This window comes from Mirounga angustirostris, unplaced genomic scaffold, assembly GCF_029215605.1.
Source record: "Mirounga angustirostris isolate CCGP_5_RB_7025 unplaced genomic scaffold, mMirAng1.0.hap1 SCAF_7, whole genome shotgun sequence".
In the NCBI taxonomy this organism is placed as follows: domain Eukaryota; kingdom Metazoa; phylum Chordata; class Mammalia; order Carnivora; family Phocidae; genus Mirounga; species Mirounga angustirostris.
Genome location: NW_026991715.1, coordinates 58897591 through 58925297, shown reverse-complemented (window position 1 = coordinate 58925297; position 27707 = coordinate 58897591). Strand labels below are relative to the sequence as shown.

The following is a 27707-nucleotide window of genomic DNA, read 5'->3' as shown; positions in this document are numbered from 1 at the left end:
TCCATTCCATAGCCTTATGTCATTTGATTGGCGTGTTTAGTTCAAAATAATTATTTATAGATATGTACTTACTGCCATTTTGTTACTTGTTTTATGGTTCTTCTCTGTTCCTTTCTTCTCTTGCTCTCTTCTCTTATGGTTTGCTGGCTTTCATTAGTGATATACTTGAATTCCTTTTTATTTTTTGCATATTACTGGGTTTTTAAAGAAGATTTATTTATTTTAGGGAGAGAGAACATGAGCTGGGGGGGAGAGCAGAGGGAGAGAGAGCCTCTCAAGGAGACTCCCCACTGAGCACAGAGCCTGAAGGGATGAGGGGGTGCTTTATCTCACGACCCTGAGATCATGACCTGAGCTGAAATCATGAGTCAGATACTTAACCAACTGAGCCACCCAGGCACCCCTATTACTGGTTTTTGATTTGTGGTTACCATTAGGTTTATATGTAACATCTTATGCATATAGCAGTCTATATTAAGTTGATGGTCACTTACTATGAACCCATTCTTTACTCCTCCACTCCCATGTTTTAGTTATATGGTGACATAAAAGTCACCATAAAAAGGTCAAGGAAATCTGAAAAACTTCTTACCATCACTGCCTCGAGATGATATCGATTTCACATCAATGGACTCTTTCCTTCTGTTCTTGTATCTGAATGAGTGAGACTCTAAGGATTTCAAATTAGTAATAGACAGTGAATAGTTTTCAGCTTACTTACAGGTGAAATTTAGACACTCCCCCATTATCTAAAGAAAACGAGGTTCCTTTTTAAGCACTACAAAATATTCTCAAACAATAAACCACTTTTTCTTCAAATCATCAACACAAAATCATCAGTCTTATTAATTGTAAAATGATACTCTTGTACCATTATATCATGGTAATAGGGCTTATTACTAAGGGCTTTTTAGTTCCATTAATAAGGTACTTTTTAAAAAATAAACATCAAAAGGGATGCCTGGATGGCTCAGTAGGTTAAGCGTCTGACTCTTGATTTTGACTTAGGTCATGATCTCAGGGTCATAAGATCCAGCCCTGCCTTGGGCTCTGCACTCAGTGGGGAGTCTGCTTGAGATTCTTTCCCTCTGCCCCACCCGCTGCTTGCACACACGCGTGTGTGCTCTTTCTCCCTAAGATAAATAAATAAATCTTAAAAAATATAAACATTAAAAATTGGGGTAAATTTGGGGGGTTCATTTCAACCTGAAGGACAGTACATGTAACTGGGTGGGGAAGGCTTTTACGGGGATATCTGCGGAAATAAAATACTAGTGAAATGTACAGAAAGTTGAATTTATTTGAGAAACTAATATGGAGTAATTTTAGGCCCCTCCAGATGGTCTTCTAGGTTCTCCTGAGGATGTCATTTCGTCAAATGAGACATACTGCCAGTGCCAGGAAGGAAGCGAAGAAAAGGCACGTTTTTAATCCCAACAATTTCCACAGCTTAACTCTCACTTTTGTCCTTATTTTCTGAGTGGGGGGGAAGCACTTAAATTCTCCCTAAGTCTTTGCTGACTTTGAATTTACCGCTCAGAATGTGCTGATCCAAGACCGAAGTTAACCCAAGATTGAAGCACATAGTGCGCGTTACCGGTCAGGACCCAGAGATCAAAATGTCAGGGCAGCAGAGCTGGCTTCAAACATGCATTTGCAGGGCACCGGATGCTTATGGAGTAACCCGGTGGTAAGGAGAGAAACTTAATCCTAACAGAACTTCTTCTTACTGGGCTCAGACAAGAGGCAGACATGCAGGTTCCAGCAGGGAGAATGCATTTCTCAGACACCGATATTCCAAGAAAGAAAAAAAAGTCCAATGTTCATATTCCAAGAAAGAAACAAAAAGATGTAATAATGCTCTTTTAAAAAAGAATTGTCTATCGCTTCTCGGCCTTTTGGCTAAGATCAAGTGTAAAAAAGAATTGTCTATTAGCACCAAAAAAGGTATAAGAGAGAAAGAACAGCAGAGAATAAGCTCCAGAGCCCAACTGCCAAAGTTCAAGTTTCCACCATGCCATCGACTCGCTGTGTAACCTTGGGAATATTATTTCTCTGTGTCTCAATATCTATATCGAGTGGAGACAGTCACAGCCTCTCATTCCCAGGCTGTTGGGAGACGTAAATGAGTTAATCCATCATAGCAGCTAGCCCAGTGCCTGCTACACAGTAAGTATGTAGTTCATGCTGGCTAATAGTATTAATTACATCTGTTCATTTACAAATATACCTTCTTTCTAGGCACAAGTGGCATCATGGTATAGTATTTTTTTTTTTTTTGCTGTTTTCACTTCAAAATATGTCTTAAATACTTTCTTCTGGATCACCTTTTTAACCATTTACTTTAGCGTCCTAAAAAACCTGATTCAATAAAAAAAGTTAAATCAGTAACTAAACTTGAATTATACATTTATACAGCATAAAGTAAAAAGCAGAACTATTATGAAGTTGATCTGAACACCATAACCATATAGCCTTGTCTTAAATGATATAGCGTAAAATAATTACACTGTCCCTTTGCCTCATTTTGTCTTCCAGATTCTGCCTTAATAATTTTCCTGGCCTTGCATAGGAGTTTCAGTGTTTATAAAGACAGCTATGGGTAGTAGTACTTTAAATGACGTTGTTAGGATCATATGGCATCTTTCAAGCCCTGAAAAACTAACAGTGGTCACTTGTAAGACATTTCTTTAAGTCCTCTTCAGGTACTTAATATTCTCACGTTCCTAACACTCATTTATCACATAATAAATTAAATCTAACTTAATAAAGATTTAAGATTACATTCAAGATTACAAATCCTCAAGAATGCCTCAAAATTTAGTTTCTAAATAAAACTGAAGTAGGGAAGTTAGTCTTATGGCTGGCTGGCTGAATTCTAAATCATTCACTAGAAATTATTCAAAGATATCTAATGCTTATTCTTCCTGATTTTATCTCAGCTAAAATTAAGAGAATATAGCAATAGAAATTATTAAAAGTTTGGAGAAATTATTCTTCAATAAAGGCCACTTAAATCAAATGATTCATTATTCATTCTCTCAACAGATGCTTGTGGAATGAATTTAAAAACCAGAGAAAATAAGGATAAAGGAGATTTAAATAAATTTATTCAATGACAAAAAGGGATATAATATCAACAATTTTTTAAAAAATAGCTAACATTTACTGAGCACCTACTCTGCACCAGACATGTGTTCCAATGTTTAAGTATAGAAATTTTCTTATATGATCATTACAACAATTCTGAAAGCTACATAGTGTGATCCTCATTTTACCAGTGAGAAAACCTAAATTTGGAGAGATAACGCAGGTAGCTCAAAGTCAAAGAGCTACTAGTCAAATGGCGGAACGTATGTTTTGTAAGATGAGATGTTTTCAACTTAGCCATGTTCTGTGAGCAATTTTATTGAGTCTATTATGGGCAAGGCAATGCTGGGCACTGTAAAGGATGTGAAAATGCAACAGTTTTTGGCACACAGAAGCTCATAAGTTAGTTAAAATATTACTCTTGCTGTGTTACAAGAAATAAACTAAAACATCAGAGAGCGACAGGGAGAGACAGAGACAGAGAGACAGAGACATAACAGAAGGGATGGAAAGAGAAGGAGCGGGAAGGACAGAATAAGGAAAAGGGTAGGGGAATGGAAGGACGATACCCAACAGTTAAGTTTCAGTTAGATATTATATACACTTTCTCTTTTAGTCTTCCTAGCAACAATGAGATGGACATTGTTAATTCATTTTACAAGCAAAGACACTAAAACTCAGAAGGATCAAATTAAGTCTGAGTATGCTAAAATATGGACCATCCCAGAGTCAAGGGAAGGGACTAAATTAGTAGCTCAGGGTCTAACCTTATGCATTAGTGGTTGGGAAAACCACTAACAGAGCAAAGAATGTCATGCATGTATGCAGGAACAAGAATTTTAAATCTTTGAGAGCAGACTGGTTTTTCCCTCTAATGATCAGAGACTTCCAGACCTTTCAAATGCAACAGTCATCTGGTCTAACCCACATTTGAGGGTAGAGGAAACAAAGGGTCAAACAGAGCACTGCCCAAGGTATAAAGCGAGGAGGTAGGGACTGAAGTGGTGCCTCAGTGCTCTTGACTTCCCAGACAGGGCAGTCCACCCTTTCTAATCATCTAGTCACCCACAGCTACGAGGGAAGGGTAGACTAACCAGGGTACAACAGTGGTCTCCCCTGGACTTCTGGGCCACTCTCTCTTTTGGGTTTATTTGCTCTACAAGGTCTCCAGCCAGCAAAATAAAACCAGGATGGGGAAGGCATTCAGTAGAAAAGGTTGCCATGAATCAAGAGTCCAGAGTTTTGAAGGGATTCTGCTTTTATTCTGGCTCTCTCCAGCCTTCCAATATCAGCACTCAGATTTTAGTAATCCAAATTCTGGGGTGGTGAGTGTCAATCTAGACTTCTTCAGAGTAATTTATAGACTTGAACCCACCAGTGCCACTGGAGTGTGTAAGAGTGAAAATGAAGTATTCTCACCTGTCTGAGAATTGTCTCCTGAATCACGATGAACCTTGTGAAGCTAAAGTTGTTCAAAAGTTTGGTGAAAGAAGAGAAAGAAATTTTAAATATGGTATTAGCTACATTTCCAGCTGAACAATTTCATTAAAAAAGCTCTGGAGATTCAAGAAATCAAGAAGTTACACAGATAATATGAACAGATGAAAGATGATAATACTACAAATGCTCTATTACATTCAGACACATATAGAATGCCCGAGCCTGAGAGCAAGGAGATACCCAAGGGATGTACTTTCTAACCAAGACATCTACATCTCTACTCAGCTGCTTCCATTTTGACCACTGCAGAAATACAGAAAGACAAAAATCTGTAACAAATTTTTTATAAGGCTAATATGTAACCTATTTAGATTTCAGACATGTTATAAAATTTTTCTGTAGGATAAAAGTAATCTGAATTTAAGCTTAGGATTTTTAAAAACCTCTCTAAAAAGCTCTTCAAGTGTTCCTCAACTATGGACAGTCGATTTACAAAATGTTTATTCACAAAGGGATATGAACTTTGGATGCAGCTTAACACCTAGTTCCTTCTCATTATCAAATTCTTTGTGTCCTAAGGATTTTATGTTAATGCTCAATAAATATCTGTCAAATGATCAAGTCATTAATACTAGAAAATAATATGCTTTGGGATTTTGCATTTTTTTCCGTTTATAACTAAGACACTGTTATTGGGGTGCATCTAGCTTATATCACACTTATAATCATGCTCCTTTGCTGCTAAATCATCTATTTCCATTTGCTTAGACAATCCAGTCTTTGTACCTACTCAGTGAAAGGGATAAGTTAACTTGAAAAGCAAGACAGGTGACTGTATAGTGCTACCTCTGAAGGAAGGTTAGTTTGGTTTAGCAACACCAACTGTAATCGCCAGAAGTTCCCTATGTATCAGATAACAGGTACAATGTTCCAGCTTGATGCAACCATTGAAAAATAATTACATAAAACTGAAGCGTTAAAGAAAGGGGGCTTTCTATGAATCATTCCACACAGTCCGGGCCACATAATTACAGAGACAATTACATGGCCGGCCTGGGTGAGATCTTGGTCAAAATGTGACTAAGGGCTGTGACACATTTATCCCATAATTATGGGACCTTGTTATTTCTTCTGTGAACAACTGTTTTATGTTTTTTCCTTTACAGATAAAGACCATTTGCTACAAAGCTAGTAAGTGCAGTGTGAATTTCTGATACTATACCAAATGAATACAACTTCTGCCTTGCAAATTGTTTTCTCAGTCAGCTTTAGCTCAAAACCAAGTAATCTTTAAATACTTACTTTTCTCTCTGAATCACAATACATCTCTCCTTTAGGAACAAAGTCCTATGACTTTGCTGCTTATCCCCAAAAAGCCCTTGTCTTGTCTTTTGTTGACCCCCCAGAGGCGAGCCGAATGACCTGTGGAGCTCCTACGAGGTCAGCATGGGTTTTGGGTTCTGTCTAGATGGAGCCCGATGAAGCCCAAGGGCCAGCAGATACACAGCCCAACCCTGCCTTTCGGATGGCAGTGCCGTGGTCCTGGCCAGGGAGAAGAGGAACAGGGGAGGAGAAGTGAGAGGTGCCAGGTCCCTCTGCTGAGGGAGCTTCCCATCTGCCTTTCTCCACATAGAATGTGGTATTTGGCGCTTTTGGAGCTGAACGCACTGCACCCCCTCCAAAACCCAGGCCCCTGAAACGGCTCATCTACCTCTGATGGATTCTCTCCTCCGCACAGGAACAGAGCCTGGAAGTAACGCCTTGATGTCACTTGCTTTACAAGCAGAGATTTCACAGGGCCATGTCAGCACCTGCTGCCCAGGACCCCGTTTCCTGACTCACTTCCTGATCCCCTGTGGCAGGAGCAGCGCCTGAGGCCCTCTGCTGGTCACACCCCAGCTGCGCTGGGTTTTCTCAGAGCTTCGGGCTCAGGTTCTCTCCATTCCTCTTCGGAAGACCACCTCCTCCCCCGCCCCCTTTACAACTGAGGATTCACTTGGATGAAAACAGTCTTTAACAATTCCAACTTTTTTCTTGGAGGTCTAAACCCACCAGTCATTTATAACTGGCCATGAACGATTCCACTAGAATTATTTTCTCACATTTCTCATCTGTGCTGTCTGAGGAAGTCAACAGGGAAGGAGCTGCTCTGTAGTCGGCTGTTCTCTGGTAGGCAGCCAGGGGGGTTAACTGTGGGGCAGGGAGAGAGACGGAGGGGCTATCCGTGACAACAGCACCATCTCTTACGGCTCTGCCACGTGCTGGCACCTTCACATGCGCCATCAGGCTGGTCAGGACAGTACCCCTGCGAAGGAGCAAGGCCAGTCATTCCTCTGACAGGTCGGGAAGCGGAGGTTTCACTTGCCTGAGCCTCCCAGCTAGTACTCGACAGCGCCCCATTTCCAACCCTGATCAGCTGGCTCTAAAGCCACTTCCTGTTTGTCACACTGCTGTCTACAGGGAGGACCCAGGAAACTCTGGGCCCAGGCCTGTGAAACTGGGGTCTGAGGACAACATCCTCTGTGTGAGAGCAGGGCAGCCATTTGGAATATAATTTCTTTTGAAATTTTGGGGAAGGCTTGAATCTCTGCTATCGAGAGGTTTTGTCACATGTATGCTAAAGCAAAGCCAAGCAATCATATTTCAACGTCCCCATGTCAACCACTGTCTGTGGAGTGTTTGTTTTTCCTTTTGTGAAAGAAAGCTTAAAGTGCTAAATGTGTCTACATGAAGTCATGACTGGGAATTTGGATCCGTGTGTCCCTGGGGAACCCAACACTTCTGCGCTAGTTCCTACAACGTGAATACCTTGGCCTGCACTGCTCCTGCCAGAGCTCAAAGCTGGGAATTCTTAGCAAGTCCTTAGAAGCTTACACCTTGTTTGGTGGTGGTGGTGGGGGGGGGGGTTAATTTATCATTTCAAACCTTTAATTATTGAAAATGTTATAGGTTCCCACAGACGTTGCTATCCTTGTGCTAAATGCTTTGTTTATAAAAACTTGATTATGCTTGGCTCTAAAAGGCCCTACAAATTCTGGATTTGTGTGTATGTGTGTGGGAGAGAGATTTCAGGGTCATCTGTTTTCCTCTTCAGGAATAACCATTTCAAATTTTTATTTTCTCTACACACCCACCACAGTGTCTTAAACTAAAAAGAAATTCTGTCAAGGTTGTGGAAAAGCTGGAACTCTCACACCCTGCTGCAGAGAACAGAAAATTGTACCATCACTCTGAAAACAGGTGTGGCGGTTACTTATAAAATCCAACATACACCTACCCTATGACCCAACTCCTCAGTATTCAGTTCAACTCCTAAGTATTTACCCAAGATAAACAAAAGCATATGATGTTCCCCAAAAGACTTCTCTAAGACTGTTCAAAGGAGCCCAAAACTGGAAACACCCCAGAAGTTCATCTATGACAGAAATAAACTGTGGTCAACTGATACAATGGAATACTATTCTATTTAGCAATAAAAAGAAAAAGGGAAAAAAGTACTGATATATACAACACAGATGTATCTCACAACATGGTAATGAATCACAGAAGCCAAATGTAAAAGCGTAGACACGGTATGCAACTCTAGGACAGGCAAAACTCATCTGTGGTTAAGTATTCAGGACAGTATTCCCTTTAGGGGTGGGAGGGGTAGGAGCAGAGGTGGGGATAACAGGCAAGGCCAGGAGAGAACTTCTGGGGTGGTAGATTCAGGACCTTCAGGGGGCCTGGGTTACAGAAGTATGTGCATTTGTCAAAACTCAAGTAATGCTATACCTAAGATCTGTGCATTTCACTATATATAACTTTCACCTAAAGAATGAAAAAACCTGGAAACAAATATTAAACTCTAGTTAATTAAAGTGCCAAGGGGTGAAATGTCCTGATATGTGTAACTTAGTTTAAAATCTATCAAAGAATAAGATGGGCTGATGACTAAATCAAGGATAGATGGACAGATAGATGATTGAGCAAAATGGTCATTACAGAACATAGGTGGTGGCTACATGTGTATCTACTTACAATGCTTCTGACTCTTCTATAGGTTCGAAAAATTTCATAAATGTGGGGAGATTATATATTTAACTGAGAATATGGAAGGATGGCTAAAAATTGCAAGCCTGAACTATAATTTAAAAGTCTGTAAAAATATATAGGATGAAGGAAACTGAGAACAACTTGAAACTGAGCAAGGTGAGTTACATGTCATGGTCCCTGGGACTCCCAGCCTACCATGAGCCTGGGCATGAAAATGATGTTCCACTTCAAACCATAACTAGTGAATTGTAAATAGCAGCAGTCTTAGAAGCATAGATTTACCTGGTTAACTATTTAATAGATGGATTTTAATGTGTCACTGACTGATTTTATGAATTATATAATTACAAACGAACCTAAATTCTCCTACATTTTGTGAGAGAAAAACCCTGAGAAATAATTATATGAAAACAACACTCTTAATACAATATGTTAAATTAATTTTTTGAAACTGTAAAACCATGAGACTTTTTAGCAGTTAAAATGAGTCAAGGCTAGGATCAGTGCAATACTTAGTAAGCAAGCAAATAAATACTAGATAACTCCTTCAACCTTCATTTCAGAATCACACTGGGAATGTGAACAGCATTTGGTAGAAATGTCTGAGGGAGCTTTTGTCATTATGGAATGGCCAAGTCATAAAAAGCACCTGTCTCAATTCAAATCACCAGATTTCCCAGTACATAAGCCTGGGGGATGCTTCTTTTTCTCTCATCCGCATACCTAGTCCACCATCAAATCCAGGAAAATCTCCCTTCTCAATACCTCTGGGATCACCCCCTTCACCTCTCTCTACTGCCAGCGTGCAGATGACCGTCAGCTCTCCTCTCACCTCAGCCCATTCTCAACTCTTCAACCAGTGTAACCTAAACTACATTTAATCCTGTCATCCTTCTGCTTAAAACTCGAACTTCCCATTGGTCTTAGGGTCAGCCTCTTGAGACAGACTGGCTGTGGGGCTGTGCACTGTGGCCTGGTCCCTGCCTCTCTGCTGGGCTCCCATCTTGCAGGCCACACTGGCCTCCATTCCACCTAGTTTTCCCAGGCTCTTCATTACCACAGTGCCCTTACACATGTGACTCCTCTGCCCGGGAGGAACTTCCAAATCCACTCTCTTCCCTATGCCTCTTTGCCCTCTAGATCTTCACCAAAAGGTAATTTCCACAGGGAAGCCCTCCCCTCCTGAAATAAAGAAATCTTTACATTAATTAATTAATTAATTAATTAAATGTCAAAGTTTAAAAACAAAGAATTTTAAAAGCTGGAAGAAACAAGTAGTTACATAAAAAGGAAACCCCCATAAGACTATCAGCTGATTCTTCAGCAGAAATGTTGCAGGGAGTGGCATAATAAATTCAAAGTGCTGAAAGGAAAACACCTGCAACCCAGAATACCCTACATGGCAAAATTATCATTCAGTATTGAAGGAGAAATAGAGTTTCCTCAACAAAAAAGTTAAACGCATTCATCACCACTAAACCTGACTTACAAGAAATGTTAAAAGGACCTCTTTAAGTGGAAAAGAAAGGGCCATAATCAGAATACTATGAAAGGAAAGGAGATTCACAAAATAAAAATTTCTAAGATGTGCACATACATAAAATGGCAAGTGGGATAGTAAAATAAAATTGTTTCAGAATGTGTTCAAACTTAAGTGACCATCACCTAAATATAGACTATTTATATACTTAGGAAAACCTGTAATAGATACAAATACACAAAAAGAGAAAGAAAGCCAAGCATAACGCTAGAGAAAGTAAAAAAAAAAAAACAAAAAAAACAAGGACAGAGAACAAGAAGAAAGGAATAGAAGACTAACAGAAAAACGAGAAAACAACAAAATGGTAGTAAGTAGTTATCAATAATTACTTTTAAATATTAAATGGTCTAAGGGCTCCAATCGAAGACATGGATGACTGAATGGATAAAAAAGAATACCCATCTACATGCTTCCTAAAAAGAGACTCACTTCAGACCTAACATGCAGACTGAAGTGAAGAGGTGGAAAAAGATGTTTCACGTAAATGGAAGTGGAAAAAAAATAAAGCCAGGGTAGCATACTTATACCAAAGTTGACTTTAAAAGAAAGACTGTAACAAAAGACAAAGGAGGGCACTACACAATGATAAAGGGATCAACCCATTAAGAGGATATAATTATGTAAAATATCTATGCACCAACAAATTCAAATATCTATGCACCCAAGACTGAACCATCTAAATACAGAAAGCAAAAATTAACAGACATAAAGGAAGAAACTGCCAGAAATACAGTAATAGTAGGGGGCTTTAAGACCTCACTTACATCTATGGATAGATCATACAACAGAAAATCAGTAAGAAAACAGTGGCTTTGAACAACACATTATACCAGATGGACTTAACAGATATATATAGAACATTCCATCCAAAAACAGTACAGTCACATTCTTTTCAAGTGCTTATGGTACATTCTCCAGGATAGATCACATGTTAGACCTCAAAACAAGTCTCAATAAGTTTAAGAACAGTGAAATAGTATCTAGCATCCTTTCCAACCATGTAGTATCAAACTAGAAATCAATTACAAGAGAAAAAAAACAACTCATAAAAGCCACAAACATGTGGAGGCTAACCCAATGAACCACCAATGAATCAACAAAGAAATCAAAGAGGAGATCAAAAGAATACCTAGGGAAACTTGAAGACAAAAACACTGGTCTAAAATCTTTGGGACAGCAGTTCTAAGAGGGAAATTTATAGCAATACAGACCTATCTCTAAAAACAAGAAAAATCCTGACAATCTGACCTTACACCTAAAGGACCTAGAAAAAGAAAAACAAATGAAACCCAAAGTTAGTAGACAAAAGGAAATAATAAAGAGCAGAAATAAAAGAAATAGAGACAAAAACCATAATAGAAAAGATCACTGAAACCAAGAGCTGGTTCTTTGAAAAGATAACAAAATTGATAAACCTTTATCCAGACTCACTAAGAAAAAAAGAAGACCCAAGTAAGTAAAATCAGAAATGACAAAGAAGTAACAACTGATACCACAGAAATAAGAGAGCTCTATTAAAAATTATATGCCAACTAATTGGACAACCTAGAAGAAATGGATAAATTCCTAGAAACATATAATCTTCCAAAATTTAATCAGGAAGAAATGAAAATCTCAACAGATTGATAGCTAGTATGAAACTGAATCATTAACCAAAAATTCCCATCAAAGAAAAGTCCAGGACCACATGGATTCACACTGAATTCTACCACAAATTTAAAGGAGAGTTAATACCTATTCTTCTCAAATTATTAGAAACAGAAGGAAAGCTTCCAAATACATATACAGGGCCAGCATTACTCTAATACCAAAACCAGACAAAGATACTAGACAAACAACAACAGAAAACAACTACAGGCCAATATATCCCTGATAAACATAGAGGCAAAAATCCTCAACAAAGTATTAACAAACTGAATTCAACAATACATTAAAAGGATCATGCACCATGATGAAGAATGATTTATTCTGGAGATTCTAGGATGGTTTAATACCCAGAGAAATCAATCAGTGACACCATATCAACTAAGTGAAGGATAAAAATCACATTATCTTCTCAATAGATGCAGAAAAAGCATTTGACAAAATCCAACAACCATTCATGATAAAAACTCTCAACAAGGTGGATATAGAGGGAACCTCAACTTAATAAAGGTTATATATGACAAACACAATTAACATTACACTCAGTGTTGAAAACCTAAGAGCTTTACCTCTAAGATCAGAAACATGACAAGGATGTCCACTCTTACCATTTTTATTTAACATAGTAATGGAAGTCCTCACAGCCATCAGACAAGAAATAAAATGTATCCAAATGATAAGGAAGAAGTCAGACTGTCAGTATTTGCTGAGGGCATACTCTACATAGAAAACCCTAAAGAGGGCGCCTGGGTGGCTCAGTTGGTTGAGCGACTGCCTTCGGCTCAGGTCATGATCCTGGAGTCCCGGGATCGAGTCCCACATCGGGCTCCCTGCTCAGCAGGGAGTCTGCTTCTCCCTCTGACCCTCCCCCCTCTCATGTGGTCTCTCTCTCTCATTCTCTCTCTGAAATAAATAAATAAAATCTTAAAAAAAAAAAAAAAAAGAAAACCCTAAAGACTCCATCAAAAACTATTAAAAGTAATGGGTGAATTCAGGGCGCCTGGGTGGCTCAGTTGGTTAAGCGACTGCCTTCGGCTCAGGTCATGATCCTGGAGTCCTAGGATCGAGTCCCGCATCGGGCTCTCTGCTCGGCAGGGAGTCTGCTTCTCCCTCTGACCCTCCTCCCTCTCATGCTCTCTGTCTCTCATTCTCTCTGTCTCAAATAAATAAATAAAATCTTAAAAAAAAAAAAAAAGTAATGGGTGAATTCAGTAAAGTCGCAGGATACAAATACACAAAAATCTTTTACATTTTTGCACACTAATATCAACGTAACAGAAAAAGAAATTAAGAAAATAATTCCATTAACAGTTGCATCAAAGAGAATAAAATATCTAGGACTAAATTTAACAAAGGAGATGAAAGACCTATACTCTGAAAACTGTAAGACACTAATAAAAGACAACAGAACCAAATGGAAAAGTATTCCATGCTCATGGATTGAAAGAACAATGTTAAATTGTGCATACTACCCAAGGCAATCTACAGACTCAGTGCAATCTCTATCAAAATACCAATAGCATTTTTTACAGAATTACAACAAATACTAAAATTTGTATGGAATCATGGAAGGCTCTGAATAGCCAAAGCAATCTTAAGAAACACATTTGAAGGTATCATAATCCCAGATTTCAAGACATGCTACAAAGCTATAATAATTACAACAGTATGATAATGGCACAAAAAATAGACACCTAGGGCAATGGAACAGCATAAGGAAGCCCAGAAATAAACCTACACTTACATGGTTGATTAGTCTATGACAAAGGAGGCAAGAATACACAATGGGGAAAAGACAGTCTCTTCAATAAACGATGCTGAGAAAACCGGACTGTAAGATAGCATTGTGTGTCAACTATACTTCCATAAAAACAAAATAAATATAAAAAGGGATTTAGAATGGCACTTAGCTGATAAAGGACAAGGTTTGAGAGGACAGACTCTAATGTTGAAAGAAGTTCTACTGTAGGTAAAATGCTATCAAATAGCATTACATGCTATAGAGAAATTGCTGGTGCAAGGAAATGTCAATCCCTGTGGCAAACTTCCTCGTTGTCTCATTTTAAGAAATTGCCACAGCCACTCGAGCCTTCAGTGACCACCACCCTGATCAGTCATTAATACTAAGGCAAGACCCTCCACCAGCAAAAAGATTACAGTGCACTGAAAGCTCAGAGGATGGTTAGCAGTTTTTAGCAATGAAGTATTTTTATGAATGAAAGCCTTAACGTGCAACAGGAAACCATCAAAATCTTAGAGGAGAACATAGGCAGAAACCTCCCTGACCTCGGCCACAGCAACTTCTTGTTAGACACATTACCAAAGGCAAGGGAAACAAAAGCAAAAATGAACTACTGGGACTTCATCAAGATAAAAAGCTTCTGCACAGCAAAGGAAACAGTAAACAATAAACAAAACTAAAAGGCAGCCTACAGAATAGGAGAAGATATTTGCAAATGATGTATCAGATAAAGGGCTAGTATCCAGAACACATGAAGAACTTCTCAAACTCAACACCCAAAAAACAAATAACCCAGTTAAGAAATGGGCAGAAAACATGAGTAGACACTTTACCAAAAAAGACATCCAGATGGTTAAGAGACACATCATCTCACACCTGTCAGGATGGCTAAAATCAATAACATAAGAAACAAGTGTTGGCGAGGATGCGGAGAAAGGGGAACTCTCTAGCACTGTTGGTGGGAATGCAAACTGGTGCAGCCAGTCTGGAAAACAGTATGGAGGTTCCTCAAAAAGTTAAAAACAGAACCACCCTATGATCCAGCAATTACACTACTAGGTATTTACCCAAAGGACACAAAAATACAGGGATACAGGCATCCTGATGTTTATAGCAGCATTATCAACAACAACCAAACTATGGAGAGAGCCCAAATGTCCATTGACTGATGAACAGATAAAGAAGACTGATGAACAGATAAAGATATATATACACACACACAATAGAATATTACTATATACTATATACAATACACAATAGAATATATATACATACACAATAGAACATTACTCAGCCATCAAAAAGAATGAAATCTTGCCATTTGCAATGACATGGATGGAGCTAGAGTCTATCATGCTAAGTTAAATAAGTCAGAGAAAGACGTAAATACTGTATGATTTCACTCCTATGTGGAATTTAAGAAAGAAAACAGATGATCATATGGAAATAGGGTAAAGAAAAAAAGGAGAGAAGGAATCAAGCCATAAGAAACTCTTTTTTTTTTTTTTTTAAGATTTTATTTATTTATTTGACAGAGAGAGACACAGCGAGAGAGGGAACACAAGCAGGGGAAGCAGGAGAGGGAGAAGCAGGCTTCCCGCCGAGCAGGGAGCCCGACGCGGGGCTCGATCCCAGGACCCCGGGATCACGACCTGAGCCGAAGGCAGACGCTTAACGACTGAGCCACCCAGGCGCCCTGCCATAAGAAACTCTTAATGATAAAAAACAAACTGAGAGTTGATGGAGTGAGGTGGGGGCAGGGCCTAGAGGGGTGATGGGTATTCAGGAGGGCACTTGTTAGGATGAGCACTGGATGTTGTATGTAAGTGATGAATCACTGAATTCTACTCCAGAAACCAATACTGCACTGTATGTTAACTACCTAAAATTTAAATAAATAAAGTATTTTTAAATTAAGGTATGTACAGTGCTTTTTAGACCTAATGCTACTACAGAGCTAACAGACAACAGTATAGTATAACCGTAAATTGTATATGTGCTGGGAGACCCAGTACTTCAATTCCCTTGCTTTACTGAGATATTCACTTCATCGCAGTGATCTGGAGCCAAGCCTGTAGTCTCTCCAAAGTATGCCTGTATATTGTTTTTGTGTCACCTTTACCCCCAAATATTATGAAAAGGGGTAAAACTCCGGGTACAATGAAGACAAGTGCTATTCTCTAAAATAATTAGTGTTGCTTGCAAAGTCAATGTATTAAGAAATGTTTTCTTTTTAAGATTGAACATACCTGATCAACAACTTCAAGACAGAACTGAAGGCTTTTGTGTGTGTGACAAGACTTCGGTGATACAGTGGAGCCCAAGTGCCGATGAGACATGTGATCACAGGAACAGAGTCGTTTGAGACCCTCCCTTCATTTACATGTAATAAGAAGGGCAGTGAGTGGTATAACACAGAATTTCTTTGATCATCTTTCTTTACTGAAGATGCTTTGATGAGTATTCCCTCGGATGCTAAAAGCATTTGATGCATAGATCAAAGATGTTTTCTGTCTACTCTATTTTCAAAAGCTATTTGGTAATACACTTCTCAAAATTCCCACCCAAACAGCAAACCAACACCAAACAGTGTTCCCCAAACACGGCAACAAAATACCCGATACAACATTCTGGATCCCCGTCCTCAGCGATCAACTTTACACAGCTCCTAAACCACAGGCCGGCCGCTGCCACCGTTTACATGTATTCTGAGTCTGGGCTCTCAAAATATCGGCGCACCAAGACGGGAGAAACTGCATACACGCCAATCCTGTCGCTGGCGTCCCATCTCTTCACTTCACTTAATTATATGAGCCTAACATACTCATACTCATACTCATACTCGATACAACATCATCTCTCCCCTTTTATCTTAAACTTAAAATATTACTTTGTCAAAGCGACAGGCATTGATCTGATATAAATGCTAATGCATTTGAACTTTTCAGATTACACTAGGTTAAAAAGAAAAATCCCAAGTTGTTTTTAGAAAATTTGCCATATGCCAAAGAGGAACAGATTTTACCTCCTCTCTGCTGTTTGGGATTTTCTGGGGAAAATTTAAGTGTCCCTCTTCTGTGCAATGCTAGATCTAGTATGTTTGGGTATCACCGGTATCCCCCAGTCAACATTTTCTTCGCTCAGGGCTGGTGCCCACGGGCCCCACAGCCAACGTGCACTGGCAAGAGCCGTTACAAAGCAGCACTCCTCAGGTAGCTGGTGATAATTCCCTTTTTTATCTCTATCTCGTGGAAACACACTTAATCCAAGGTGCCTTTCGGGGTTTACATGTTTTATCTTTTTTTCCCTTGTCCAGTTTCTCTTTTAATGGCTTTCAAATACCTACAATGTAAGCACCACTTTACTTCATACCTGTCAAACAGTGAGTTTTCTAATATGGAAATATGATCATGGTTTTCAAACTTCACCGTGAATCAAAATTGCCTTAAGGGCTTATTAAAATAGGTTGGGGGGCACCCCTGGAGTTTCTGATTCACTAGGTCTGGGTGGAGCCTAGAATTTGGATCTCTAACAAGTTCCCAGAGGAGGCCAAGGCTGTGGGTGTGGGGGCCATGCTCTAATACCTGGGGACCCCCTACTCAGAGTGCACTGGGCACCAGCAACTTTGCTGACACCTGGGAGCCTATCAAAACTACCTACTCTCAGACCCACTGAATCGGAATCTGTATTTTGACAGTTAATCTCCAGGTGATTTTAACATCACAGTTTGCAAAGCACTGATTTAAGTGGAAAAATCTCAGGCTTGCCAACAGATGTTTTAATAGCTCCATTTCCAGTTGTATAAACCTGGGGAATTTATGAGCTTCACTGAGTCTCAGTTTTCTAATGGGTAAATGGGGATCAATGCCTACTATTCAGGATCTACAAAGATCAAATGAAATCACGTGTGCAAATGCCAAGCCCAGTAACTTCCAGGTTTGTATTTTTTTTTTTTTTAAGATTTTATTTATTTATTTGAGAGAGAGAGAGCAAGTACAACCAGGGGGAGCAGCAGAGGGAAAGGGAGCAGACTCCTCACTGAGGAGGGAGCCCAACTTGGGGCTCGATCCCAGGACCCTGGGATCATGACCTGAGCCAAAGGCAGACGCTTAACGACTGTGCCACCCAGGTGCCCCCAGGCTTGTCTTTTACCAGAATCACCTGGAAGGTTGTGAAAGCACGTTGCTAGGCTCCACCCATATAATTTCTGTTTCAGTAGAACTGGGTTGGGGCCTGGGAATTTGTGTTTCTAACAGGTTCCCTGTGAGGCTGAGGCTGCTGACCAGGTGGCCTTTCTTTGAGAACCACTGGACTAGCCCATAGAGGGCACCCAGATAGTGCTGGTTCCCTTAGCCTTCTCTCTCTCACAGATGTGTCCTGTTTGTCGAGAATCTGGATTCAGGGATGTTTCTATCGTTTATTATTTCAGTACTGATTTTAGTTTACAAAATCATTTCCTTTAAAGCCTACATTGAACGCATGTGGTGTGCTTCTCACTTCTCTGCTGTCACTCACTTAGCCTGTGTCCCCTCACTGCTCAGTGACAAAGAGAAACATATCAATAGCTTCAGAAAGAAATTTCATTTGGCTTCAAGTTTCTTGCTCTTAGAGAACTGTCACGGACTGATGGCACTTCTGCAAAACACTTTTATGTGTAAACTCCTATGCCTGCTAGATTTTGTCAGGGGAATGAGGGAATTGCAAAGATCCCAGTTTCCCACTCCTGTTCCACTAGTGCTCAACAGAGAGCCATTCAAGTGTTTAATGACACCAGGGCTTCATTTGCACTGCCATTAGCCTAAGACAGAAGCAATCAGCAGGACCTTCGCTTCATAAATCAGGCCCTTTGATAGCTACAGCAGAGACAGGACAGCACAAAGGAAATATTAATAATAATGAGAGAACAGAAGAGTAAAACAGCTTTATCACTGTGTGTCCTGAGGTTCTGAAAATGCTGTTCAGTAGAATTTTTGTTTACATTTTGTGATCACCTCCAGAAGAAAAGGGTATGGCTAATTGCTATCTCACTTATCTAGTTCAACTCAAGAAATATTTATTGGGCCTAAGAGACAAAGATGGTTAGAACACAGTCTCTGCTTTCCAATGATTTATTGTGTAACAGGGGACAAAATACAAGTACTGTCACAATGCATCTATTCATTGTTTGTTGAATGTCTACTATGTGCCAGGTCATGCTTTAGGCACTGGGATGTGTCAGAAAACAAAAGAGAGGGTCTCAGTAAGCTGGTTCAGAAGTGCCAAAGATAGTATTTTGCAAGGGTGGGATGCTGAGGGTTAAAAAATAAGTTGAGGGTATTCCAAAATATGACACCAAGTAACAACCCACACCACAGAAATATAATTGTAAGAGAATATTATGAAAAAGTGTATTCCAACAAACTGGACAACCTAGAAGAATGGATAGAGTCCTAGAAACATATAACCTCCCAAAACTGAAGCAGGAATACAAAATTTGAAGAGGCCAATTACCAGCAAGGAAATTGAATCAGTAATCAAAAAACTCCCAACAACAACAAAGAAGTCCAGGACCAGACATCTTCACAGGCTAATTCTACCGAACATTTAAAGAAGAACTGATACCTCTTCTTCTCAAATTAATCCAAAAAAATAGAAAAGGAAAGAAAATTTCCAAATTCATTCTACAAGGCCAGCATTACCCTGATTCCAAAACCAGATAAAAACACCACAAAGGGGCGCCTGGGTGGCTCAGATGGTTAAGCGTCTGCCTTCGGCTCAGGTCATGGTCCCGGGGTCCTGGGATCGAGCCCCACATCGGGCTCCCTGCTCGGCGGGAAGCCTGCTTCTCCCTCTCCCTCTCCTCCTGCTTGTGTTCCCTCTCTCACTGTGTATCTCTCTGTCAAATAAGTAAATAAAATCTTAAAAAAAAACCACACACACACACACAAAAGACAACTGCAGGACAGTATCTCTGATGAACACAGATGCAAAAATCCTCAACAAAATACAAGCCAACCAAATTCAACAATGCATGAAAAAATTCAGGGGCATCAGGATGGCTCAGTTGGTTAAGGGTCTGCTTGTGGCTCAGGGTCCTGGGATCGAGCCCCCCTGCTCTTGTGCTCACGCTTGCTCGCTCTCTCTCCCTCTCAAATAAATAAATGAAATCTTTTTAAAAAATTCATTTACCACTATCAAATGGGATTTATTCCTGGGATGCAAGGGTGTTACAATATTCACAAATCGATGTGATACATCACATGAGTAAGAGAAAAGATAAGAACTATATGATTATTTCAATAGACGCAGAAGAGCATTTGACAAAGTACCACAACCATTCATGATAAAAACCCTCAACAAAGTAGGTTTAGAGAGAACATACCTACACAATCAAGGCCATAAATGAAAAACCCACAGCTAAAATCATCTTCAGTGGGGAAAAACTGTGAGCTTTTCCCCCAAGTTCAGGAACAAGACAAGGATGTCCACTTTGACTACTTGTATTCAACATACTACTGGAAGTCCTGGCTGCACAATCAGACAACAAAAGGAAATAAATTGTATCCAAATTGGTAAGGAAGAAATACAATTTTCACTATTTGTAGATGACATAATACTATATATAGAAACCCTAAAGATTCCACCAAAAAACTACAGAACTGATAAATGAATTCAGTAAAGTCACAGGATACAAAATCAATATGCAGAAATTCATTGCATTTCTATACACTAATAATGAAGCAGGAAGAGATATTAAGAAAATAATCCCATTTACAATTGCACCAAAAATAAGATACCTAGGAATAAAATTAACCGAAGAGGTAAAATACCCGTACTCTGAAAACTATAAAACACTGATGAAAGAAATTGGAGATGACACTAAGAAATGGAAAGATATTCCATGCTCACAGATTGGAAGAATATTGTTAAAATGTTTATACTACCCACAACAATCTATACATTTAATGCAATTCCTATCAAAATACCAACAGCATTTTTCACATAACTGGAACAAATAATACTAAAATTTGTATGGAAACACAAAAGATCCTGAATAGCCAAAGCAATCTTGAAAAATGAAAAAAAAAGTTGGAGGTATCACAATTACAGACTTCAAGTTATATTACAAACCTGCAGTAATCAAAACAGGTATGGTACTGGCAACAAACAAACAAACAAAAAAAACCCCCAGACATACAGATCAACAGAAGAGGATACGAAACCCAGAAATAAACCCACAATTATGTGGTCAATTGCCTCTTTGACAAAGGAGGCTAGAATATGCAATGGGAAAAAGACAGTCTCTTCAACAAATAGTGTTGGGCAAACTGGACAGCTACATGAAAGATAATGAAACTGGACTACTTCTTACACCATACAAACTCAAAATAGATTAAAAAGCTAAATAGGAGACATGAAACCATAAAAATCCTAGAAAAGAGCACAGATAGAGAAATCCTCTGACACTGGCTGTAGCATCATTTTTTTGGATAGATCTCCTAAAGCAAGGGAAATAAAAGCAAAAATACACTATTGGGACCACATCAAAATAAAAAGCTTCTGCACAGCAAAGGAAACAATCAATAAAACTAAAAGACAACCTACTGAATGGGAAAGATATTTGCAAATGACATATCCAACAGTTAGCTTCCAAAATATATAAAGAACCTCTACAACTCAACACCCAAAAAACAAATAATCCAATTTAAAAAAATGGGCACAAGACATGAACAGACATTTTTCCCAGGAAGACATCCAGATGACCAACAGACACATGAAAAGATGTTCAACATTACTCATCATCAGGGAAATTCAAATCAAAACTACAATGAGATATCACCTCACACCTGTCAGAATGGGTAAACTCGACACAAGAAACAATGAGGTGTTGGTGAGGATATGGAGAAAAAGTAACCCTCTTGCACGGTTGGTGGGAATGCAAACTGGTGCAGCCACTGTGGAAGACAGTATGGGGGTTCCTAAAATATTTAAAAATAGAACTACTCTATGATCCAACAGTTGCTCTACTGGCATTTAGCCAAAGAATATGAAAACAGTAATTCAAAGGGATACCTGACTCCTATGTTTACAGCAGCATTATTTATAATAGCCAGGATATGGAAGCAGCCCAAGTGTCCACCTATAGATGAATGGATAAAAAAGATGTGGTATACATATACATACAATGGCATATTATTGAGTCATAAAAGAATGAAATCTTAACATCTGTTTTTGTTTTTTATAAAGATTTTATTTATTTGACAGGGGGACATAGTGAGAGCAGGAACACAAGCAGGGGGAGTAGGAGAGGGAGAAGCAGGCTCCCTGCCCAATGCGGGGCTCGATCCCAGGACCCTGGGATCATGACCTGAGCCGAAGGCAGACGCTTAATGACTGAGCCACCCAGGCACCCCAAGAATGAAATTTTAACATTTGTAATGACATGGATGGAGTTAGAGTATTATCTAAGTGAAATCAGTCAGAGAAAGACAAATACTATATGATTTCACTCATACGTGGAATTTAACAAAACAAATTAGAAAAGAGAAAGAGACAAACCAAGAAAGAGAATCTTAACTATAGGGAACAAACTGATGGTTACCAGAGGGGAGGAAGATGAGGGGATGGGTTAAATAAGTGACAGGGATTAAGGAGTGGACAGGTCATGATGAGCACAGGGTGATGTATGGAATTGTTGAAGCACTATATTGTATACCTGAAACTAATATAACACTATATGTTAACCATACTGGAATTAAAATAAGAAAAGACACAGACTCTTACCTATAGAGAACTGATGGTTAACCAGAGGGGAGGTGGGTGAGGTGGGGATGGGTGAACTAGGTGATGGGGATTAAGGAGGGTACTTGTTGTGAAGAGCACTGAGTGAAGTAGAGAATTGCTGAATCATTATATTATACATCTGTAACTAATGTAATACAGTATGTTAACTATAGTGGAATTAAAATAAAAATTTATTAAAAAATAAAGAGAAAATGTTACACCACCACATAAATACAAAGAATTATAAGAGACAAATCCAAAAAAAAAAAAAAATATATATATATATATATACACACACAACATAATGGATAACCTAAAAGAAATGGATAATTTCTAGAAACAACAATCTTCTAAGACTGACTCAGGAAGAAATAGAAAATCTCAAAAGACTAATTACTAGTAACAAAATTGATTGGTAATCAAAAAACTCCCAACAATAAGTTCTGAACCAAATGACTTCATAGGGGAATTCTACCAAATATTTAAAGAAGAATTAATACCTCTCCTGGGGGCACGGAGCAAGATGGCAAAGGAGTAGGAGACCTGGATTTCGTCTGGTCTCAGGAATTCAGCTGGAGAGGGATCAAACCATTCTGAACATCTATGAACTCAACAGGAGATTGAAGAAAAGAATAGCAACAACTCTCTGAACAGAAAAGCGACCACTTTCTGGAAGGTACGACGTGCAGAGAAGTGAATCCGAGGTGATATTTGGGAGGACAGACGGCGGGGGAGGGGGGCCTCCGTGGGCCACTTCTGGCAAGTGACAGAGCAGCAGAGCACAAAATCGGAACTTTTAGAAGTCGGCTCCGCTGAGGGACGTCACTCCAGTAGCTAAGTGGGGGGTAGAACCCTCATGGGACAGTGTGGTCTCAGGACCCTCAGGGTCACAGAAAGACCGGGGGTGCTTGAGTGCAGCAGAGCTCCCAGGTATCAGAGCAGGGAAGCCGGCTGCAGAGATGGAGCCGAGGCACGGGCTCTCAGCTCGGGGTTGCCATAAACCATGATCTGGGGCACAATCGGGCCACTGCTCCTCCAGCAGGGACCCAACAAGCGGCAGATCTGGGGAGACTCACCTTCTTCCCCCGGGAGGAGCGGCGCGGGAGTGCACTGCAGGGATCTGCCGGGTTTGGAGACTCCACATGGGGTCAGGTGCCAGAGATAGAAATGCTCCGTCACAGGCCGGGTGAGCACAGAGTGTGGTCGGAGACTGGGGAGACGGGAGTGACTGACTGCTTTTCTCTGGGGGCGCACTGAGGAGTGGGGCCCCGAGTTCTCGGCTCCTCTGGGGTAGAGATTGCGAAGCCGCCATTTTCACTCTCGGCCTCTAAGGCTGTACGGAAAGCTTGCAGGGAACAAAAGCTCCTGAGAGCAAACCCGAGCAGATTACTTAGCCTGGACCGGCAAGGGCAGGACAATTCCACCTCCGGCAAAGACATTTGGGAACCATGCCAACAGGCCCTTCCCCCAGAAGATCAGCGAGAACGGCCAGCCAAGACCAAGTTTACCCATCAATGAGAACGTCAGAACTCCAGCGCTAGGGGAATACTGCACATAGAATTCATGGCTTTTTTACCATGATTCTTTAGTCTTTAAAAGTTAATTTTTTTTAACTTTTTTTTTTTTTTGAATTTTTCTTTTTCCCATTTTCAACCAACATCTTTTCAATCCCTTTTTTTAAAAAAACATTTTTATTTTTCATTTTTAGGAACATATTCTATCCCTTCATAGTAGTTACCCTTATTTTTGACATATATATATATAAGTTGTTCTCTCTTTAAAATTTTGAGATACAGTTTCTTCTAACAGATCAAAATATACCCTAAATCTCTAGTGTATGGCTTTGTTCTAGTCTCCTGCCTGATCACATTCTCTACCCCCCTTTTTTTAAATCCTCTTATATTTTTTCAAACATTTTATCAATTCCTTTTATAAAATCTTTTATAATTTTCATCTTCAGAGTCATATTCCATCCCTTCATCGTATTAACCCTTATTTTTGTACATATATAAATTTTTCTTTCTTTAAAATTTTGGGAGGCACTTTCTTCTGACAGACCAAAATACACCCAAAATCTAGTGTGTGGCCCTGATCTATGCACCAGCCTGATCACATTTGATCAAATTCTGATTTTTTTGTTTGTTTTTGTTTGTTTTTATCTTTTTCTTTTTCTTTTTTCTTTCTTTCCCTTTCTTTTCCCCTGGCTTCAGGTCTTTTCTGATTTGTTTAGAGTATATTTTCTGGGGACATTTTTACCCTGTTAGCACTTTGTTTTCTCATTCATCTATTCTCCCCTGGACAAAATGACAAGACGGAAAAAATCACCTCAACAAAAAGAACAAGAGGCAGTACCGACTCCCAGGGACCTACTCAATACGGACATTAGTATGATGAACTAGAGTTCAGAATGATGATTTTAAAGATACTAGCTGGGCTTGAAAAAAGCATGGAAGTTATTAGAGAGACCCTTTCTGGAGAAATAAAAGAACTAAAATCTAACCAAGTCGAAATCAAAAAGGCTATTAATGAGGTGCAATCAAAAATGGGGGCTCTAACTGCTAGGATAAATGAGGCAGAAGAGAGAATTAGTGATATAGAAGACCATATAATGGAAAATAAAGAAGCTGAGAAAAAGAGAGCAAAACAACTACTGGATCAAAGGGGAGAATTCGAGAGATAAGCGATACCATAAGACGAAACAACATTAGAATAATTGGGATCACAGAAGAAGAAGAAAGAGAGAGAGGGGCAGAAGGTATATTGGAGCAAATTATAGAAGAGAACTTCCCTAATTTGGGGAAGGAAACAGGCATCAAAATCCAGGAGGTACAGAGAACCCCTCTCAAAATCAATAAAAATAGGTCAACACCCCGACATCTAATAGTAAAACTTACAAGTCTCAGAGACAAAGTGAAAATCCTGAAAACAGCTCGGGACAAGAGGTCTGTAACCCTTTCTAAGGGTAGAAACATTAGATAGGCAACCAGACCTATCCACAGAGACCTGGCAGGCCAGAAAGGACTGGCATGATATATTCAGAGCACCAAATGAGAAAAATATGCAGCCAAGAATACATATCCAGCTAGGCTGTCATTGAAAATAGGAGAGATAAAAGCTTCCAAGACAAACAAAAACTAAAGGAATTTGCAAACACGAAACCAGCCCTACAAGAAATCCCTAAGCAAAGAGGGAGCCTAAAAGCAACACAGATCAGAAAGGAACACAGACAATATACAGTAATAGTCACTTTACAGGCAATACAATGGCACTAAATTCATATCTTTCAATAGTTACCCTGAAGGTAATGGGCTAAATGCCCCAATCAAAAGACACAGGCTATCAGATTGGATTTAAAAACAAGACCCATTGATATGCTGTCAGCAAGAGACTCATTTTAGACCCAAAGACATCCCCAGGTTGAAAGTGAGGGGGTGGAAAACCATTTACCATGCTAATGGACACCAGAAGAAAGCTGGGGTGGCAATCCTTATAGCAGACAAATTAGATTTTAAACCAAAGACTGTAATAAGAGATGAGGAAGGACACTATATCCTACTTAAAGGGTCTATCCAACAAGATCTAACAATTGTAAATATCTATGCCCCTAACATGGGAGCAGCCAATTATATAAGCCAGTTAATAACAAAATCAAAGAAACACATTGACAACAATACAATAATAGTAGAGGAATTTAACACCCTCCTCACTGAAATGGACAGATCATCTAAGCAAAAGATCAACAAGGAAATAAAGACTTTAAATGATACACATACACTGGACCAAATGGACTTCACAGACATATATATTCAGAACATTCCATCCCAAAGCAACAGAATACACAATCTTCTTTAGTGCCCATGGAACATTCTCCAGAATAGATCACATCCTAATACACAAATCACGTCTCAACCAGTACCAAAAGACTAGGATCATTCCCTGCATATTTTCAGACCACAGTGCTTTGAAACTAGAACTCAATCACAAGAGGAAAGTCGGAAAGAACTCAAATACATGGAGGCTAAAGAGCATCCTACTAAAGAATGAATGGGTCAACCAAGAAATTAAAGAATTTAAAAAATTCATGGAAACCAATGAAAATGAAAACACAACTGTTCAAAATCTTTGGGATGCAGCAAAGGCAGTCCTAAGAGGAAAGTATATAGCAATACAAGAAAGGTCTCAAATACACAACCTAACTCTACACCTAAAGGAGCTGGAGAAAGAACAGCAAATAAAGCCTAAACCCAGCAGGAGAAGAGAAATAAAGATCAGAGCAGAAATCAATGAAATAGAAACCAAAAGAACAGTAGAACAGATCAACGAAACAAGGAGCTGGTTCTTTGAAAGAATTAACAAGATTGATAAACCCCTGGCCAGACTTATCAAAAAGAGAAATGACCCAAATCAACAAAATCATGAATGAAAGAGGAGAGATCACAACCAACACCAAAGAAATACAAACAATTATAAGAACATATTATGAGCAACTCTATGCCAGCAAATTAGATAATCTGGAAGAAATGGATGCATTCCTAGAGATGTATGAAGTACCAAAACTGAACCAGGAAGAAATAGAAAACCTGAACAGACCTATAACCACTAAGGAAATTGAAGCAGTCATCAAAAATCTCCCAACAAACAAAAGCCCAGGGCCAGATGGCTTCCCAGGGGAATTCTACCAAACATTTAAAGAAAAATTAATACCTATTCTTCTGAAACTGTTCCAAAAAATAGAAATGGAAGGAAAACTTCCAAACTCGTTTTATGAGGCCACCATTACCTTGATCCCAAAACCAGACAAAGATCCCATCAAAAAGGAGAATTACAGACCAACATTCTTGATGAACATGGATGCAAAAATTCTCACCAAAATACTAGCCAATAGAATCCAACAGTCCATTAAAAGGATTATTCACCACGACCAAGTGGGATTTATCCCTGGGCTGCAAGGTTGGTTCAACATCCACAAATCAATCAATGTGATACAGTACATTAATAAAGAAAGAACAAGAACCATATGATCCTCTCAATAGATGCAGAAAAAGCATCTGACAAAGTACAGTATCCTTTCTTGATCAAAACTCCTCAGAGTATAGGCATAGAGGGTACATACCTCAATATCATAAAAGTCATCTATGAAAAACCCACAGTGAATATCATTCTCAATGGGGAAAAACTGAGAGCTTTCCCCCTAAGGTCAGGAACACAGCAGGGATGTCCATTATCACCACTGCTATTCAACATAGTATTAGAAGTCCTAGCCACAGCAATCAGACAACAAAAAGAAATAAAAGGCATCCGAATCAGCAAAGAAGTCAAACTCTTACTGTTTGCAGATGATATGATACTTTATGTGGAAAACCCAACAGACTCCACCCCAAAACTGCTAGAACTTATACAGGAATTCAGTAAAGTGGCAGGATATAAAATCAATGCACAGAAATCAGTAGCATT

General features: G+C 39.3%; 1 protein-coding gene across 12 annotated transcripts in view; it reads right to left on the bottom strand.

Moving 5' to 3' along the window:
- The window catches only part of PDE8B (phosphodiesterase 8B), a 236875-nt gene that overhangs the window by 20757 nt on the left and 188411 nt on the right, over positions 1-27707 (bottom strand). For 10 of the 12 annotated variants that reach the window (XM_064596268.1, XM_064596269.1, XM_064596263.1 and 7 more), the window contains 2 exons: positions 4510-4552; positions 593-670 (listed from right to left, as the gene is read on the bottom strand). In XM_064596268.1, the coding sequence (XP_064452338.1) occupies positions 593-670; positions 4510-4552 (121 nt within the window). The remainder of the gene's footprint in view (positions 1-592; positions 671-4509; positions 4553-27707) is intronic. The other 2 variants (XM_045896875.3, XM_054512534.2) reach the window with 1 other exon arrangement.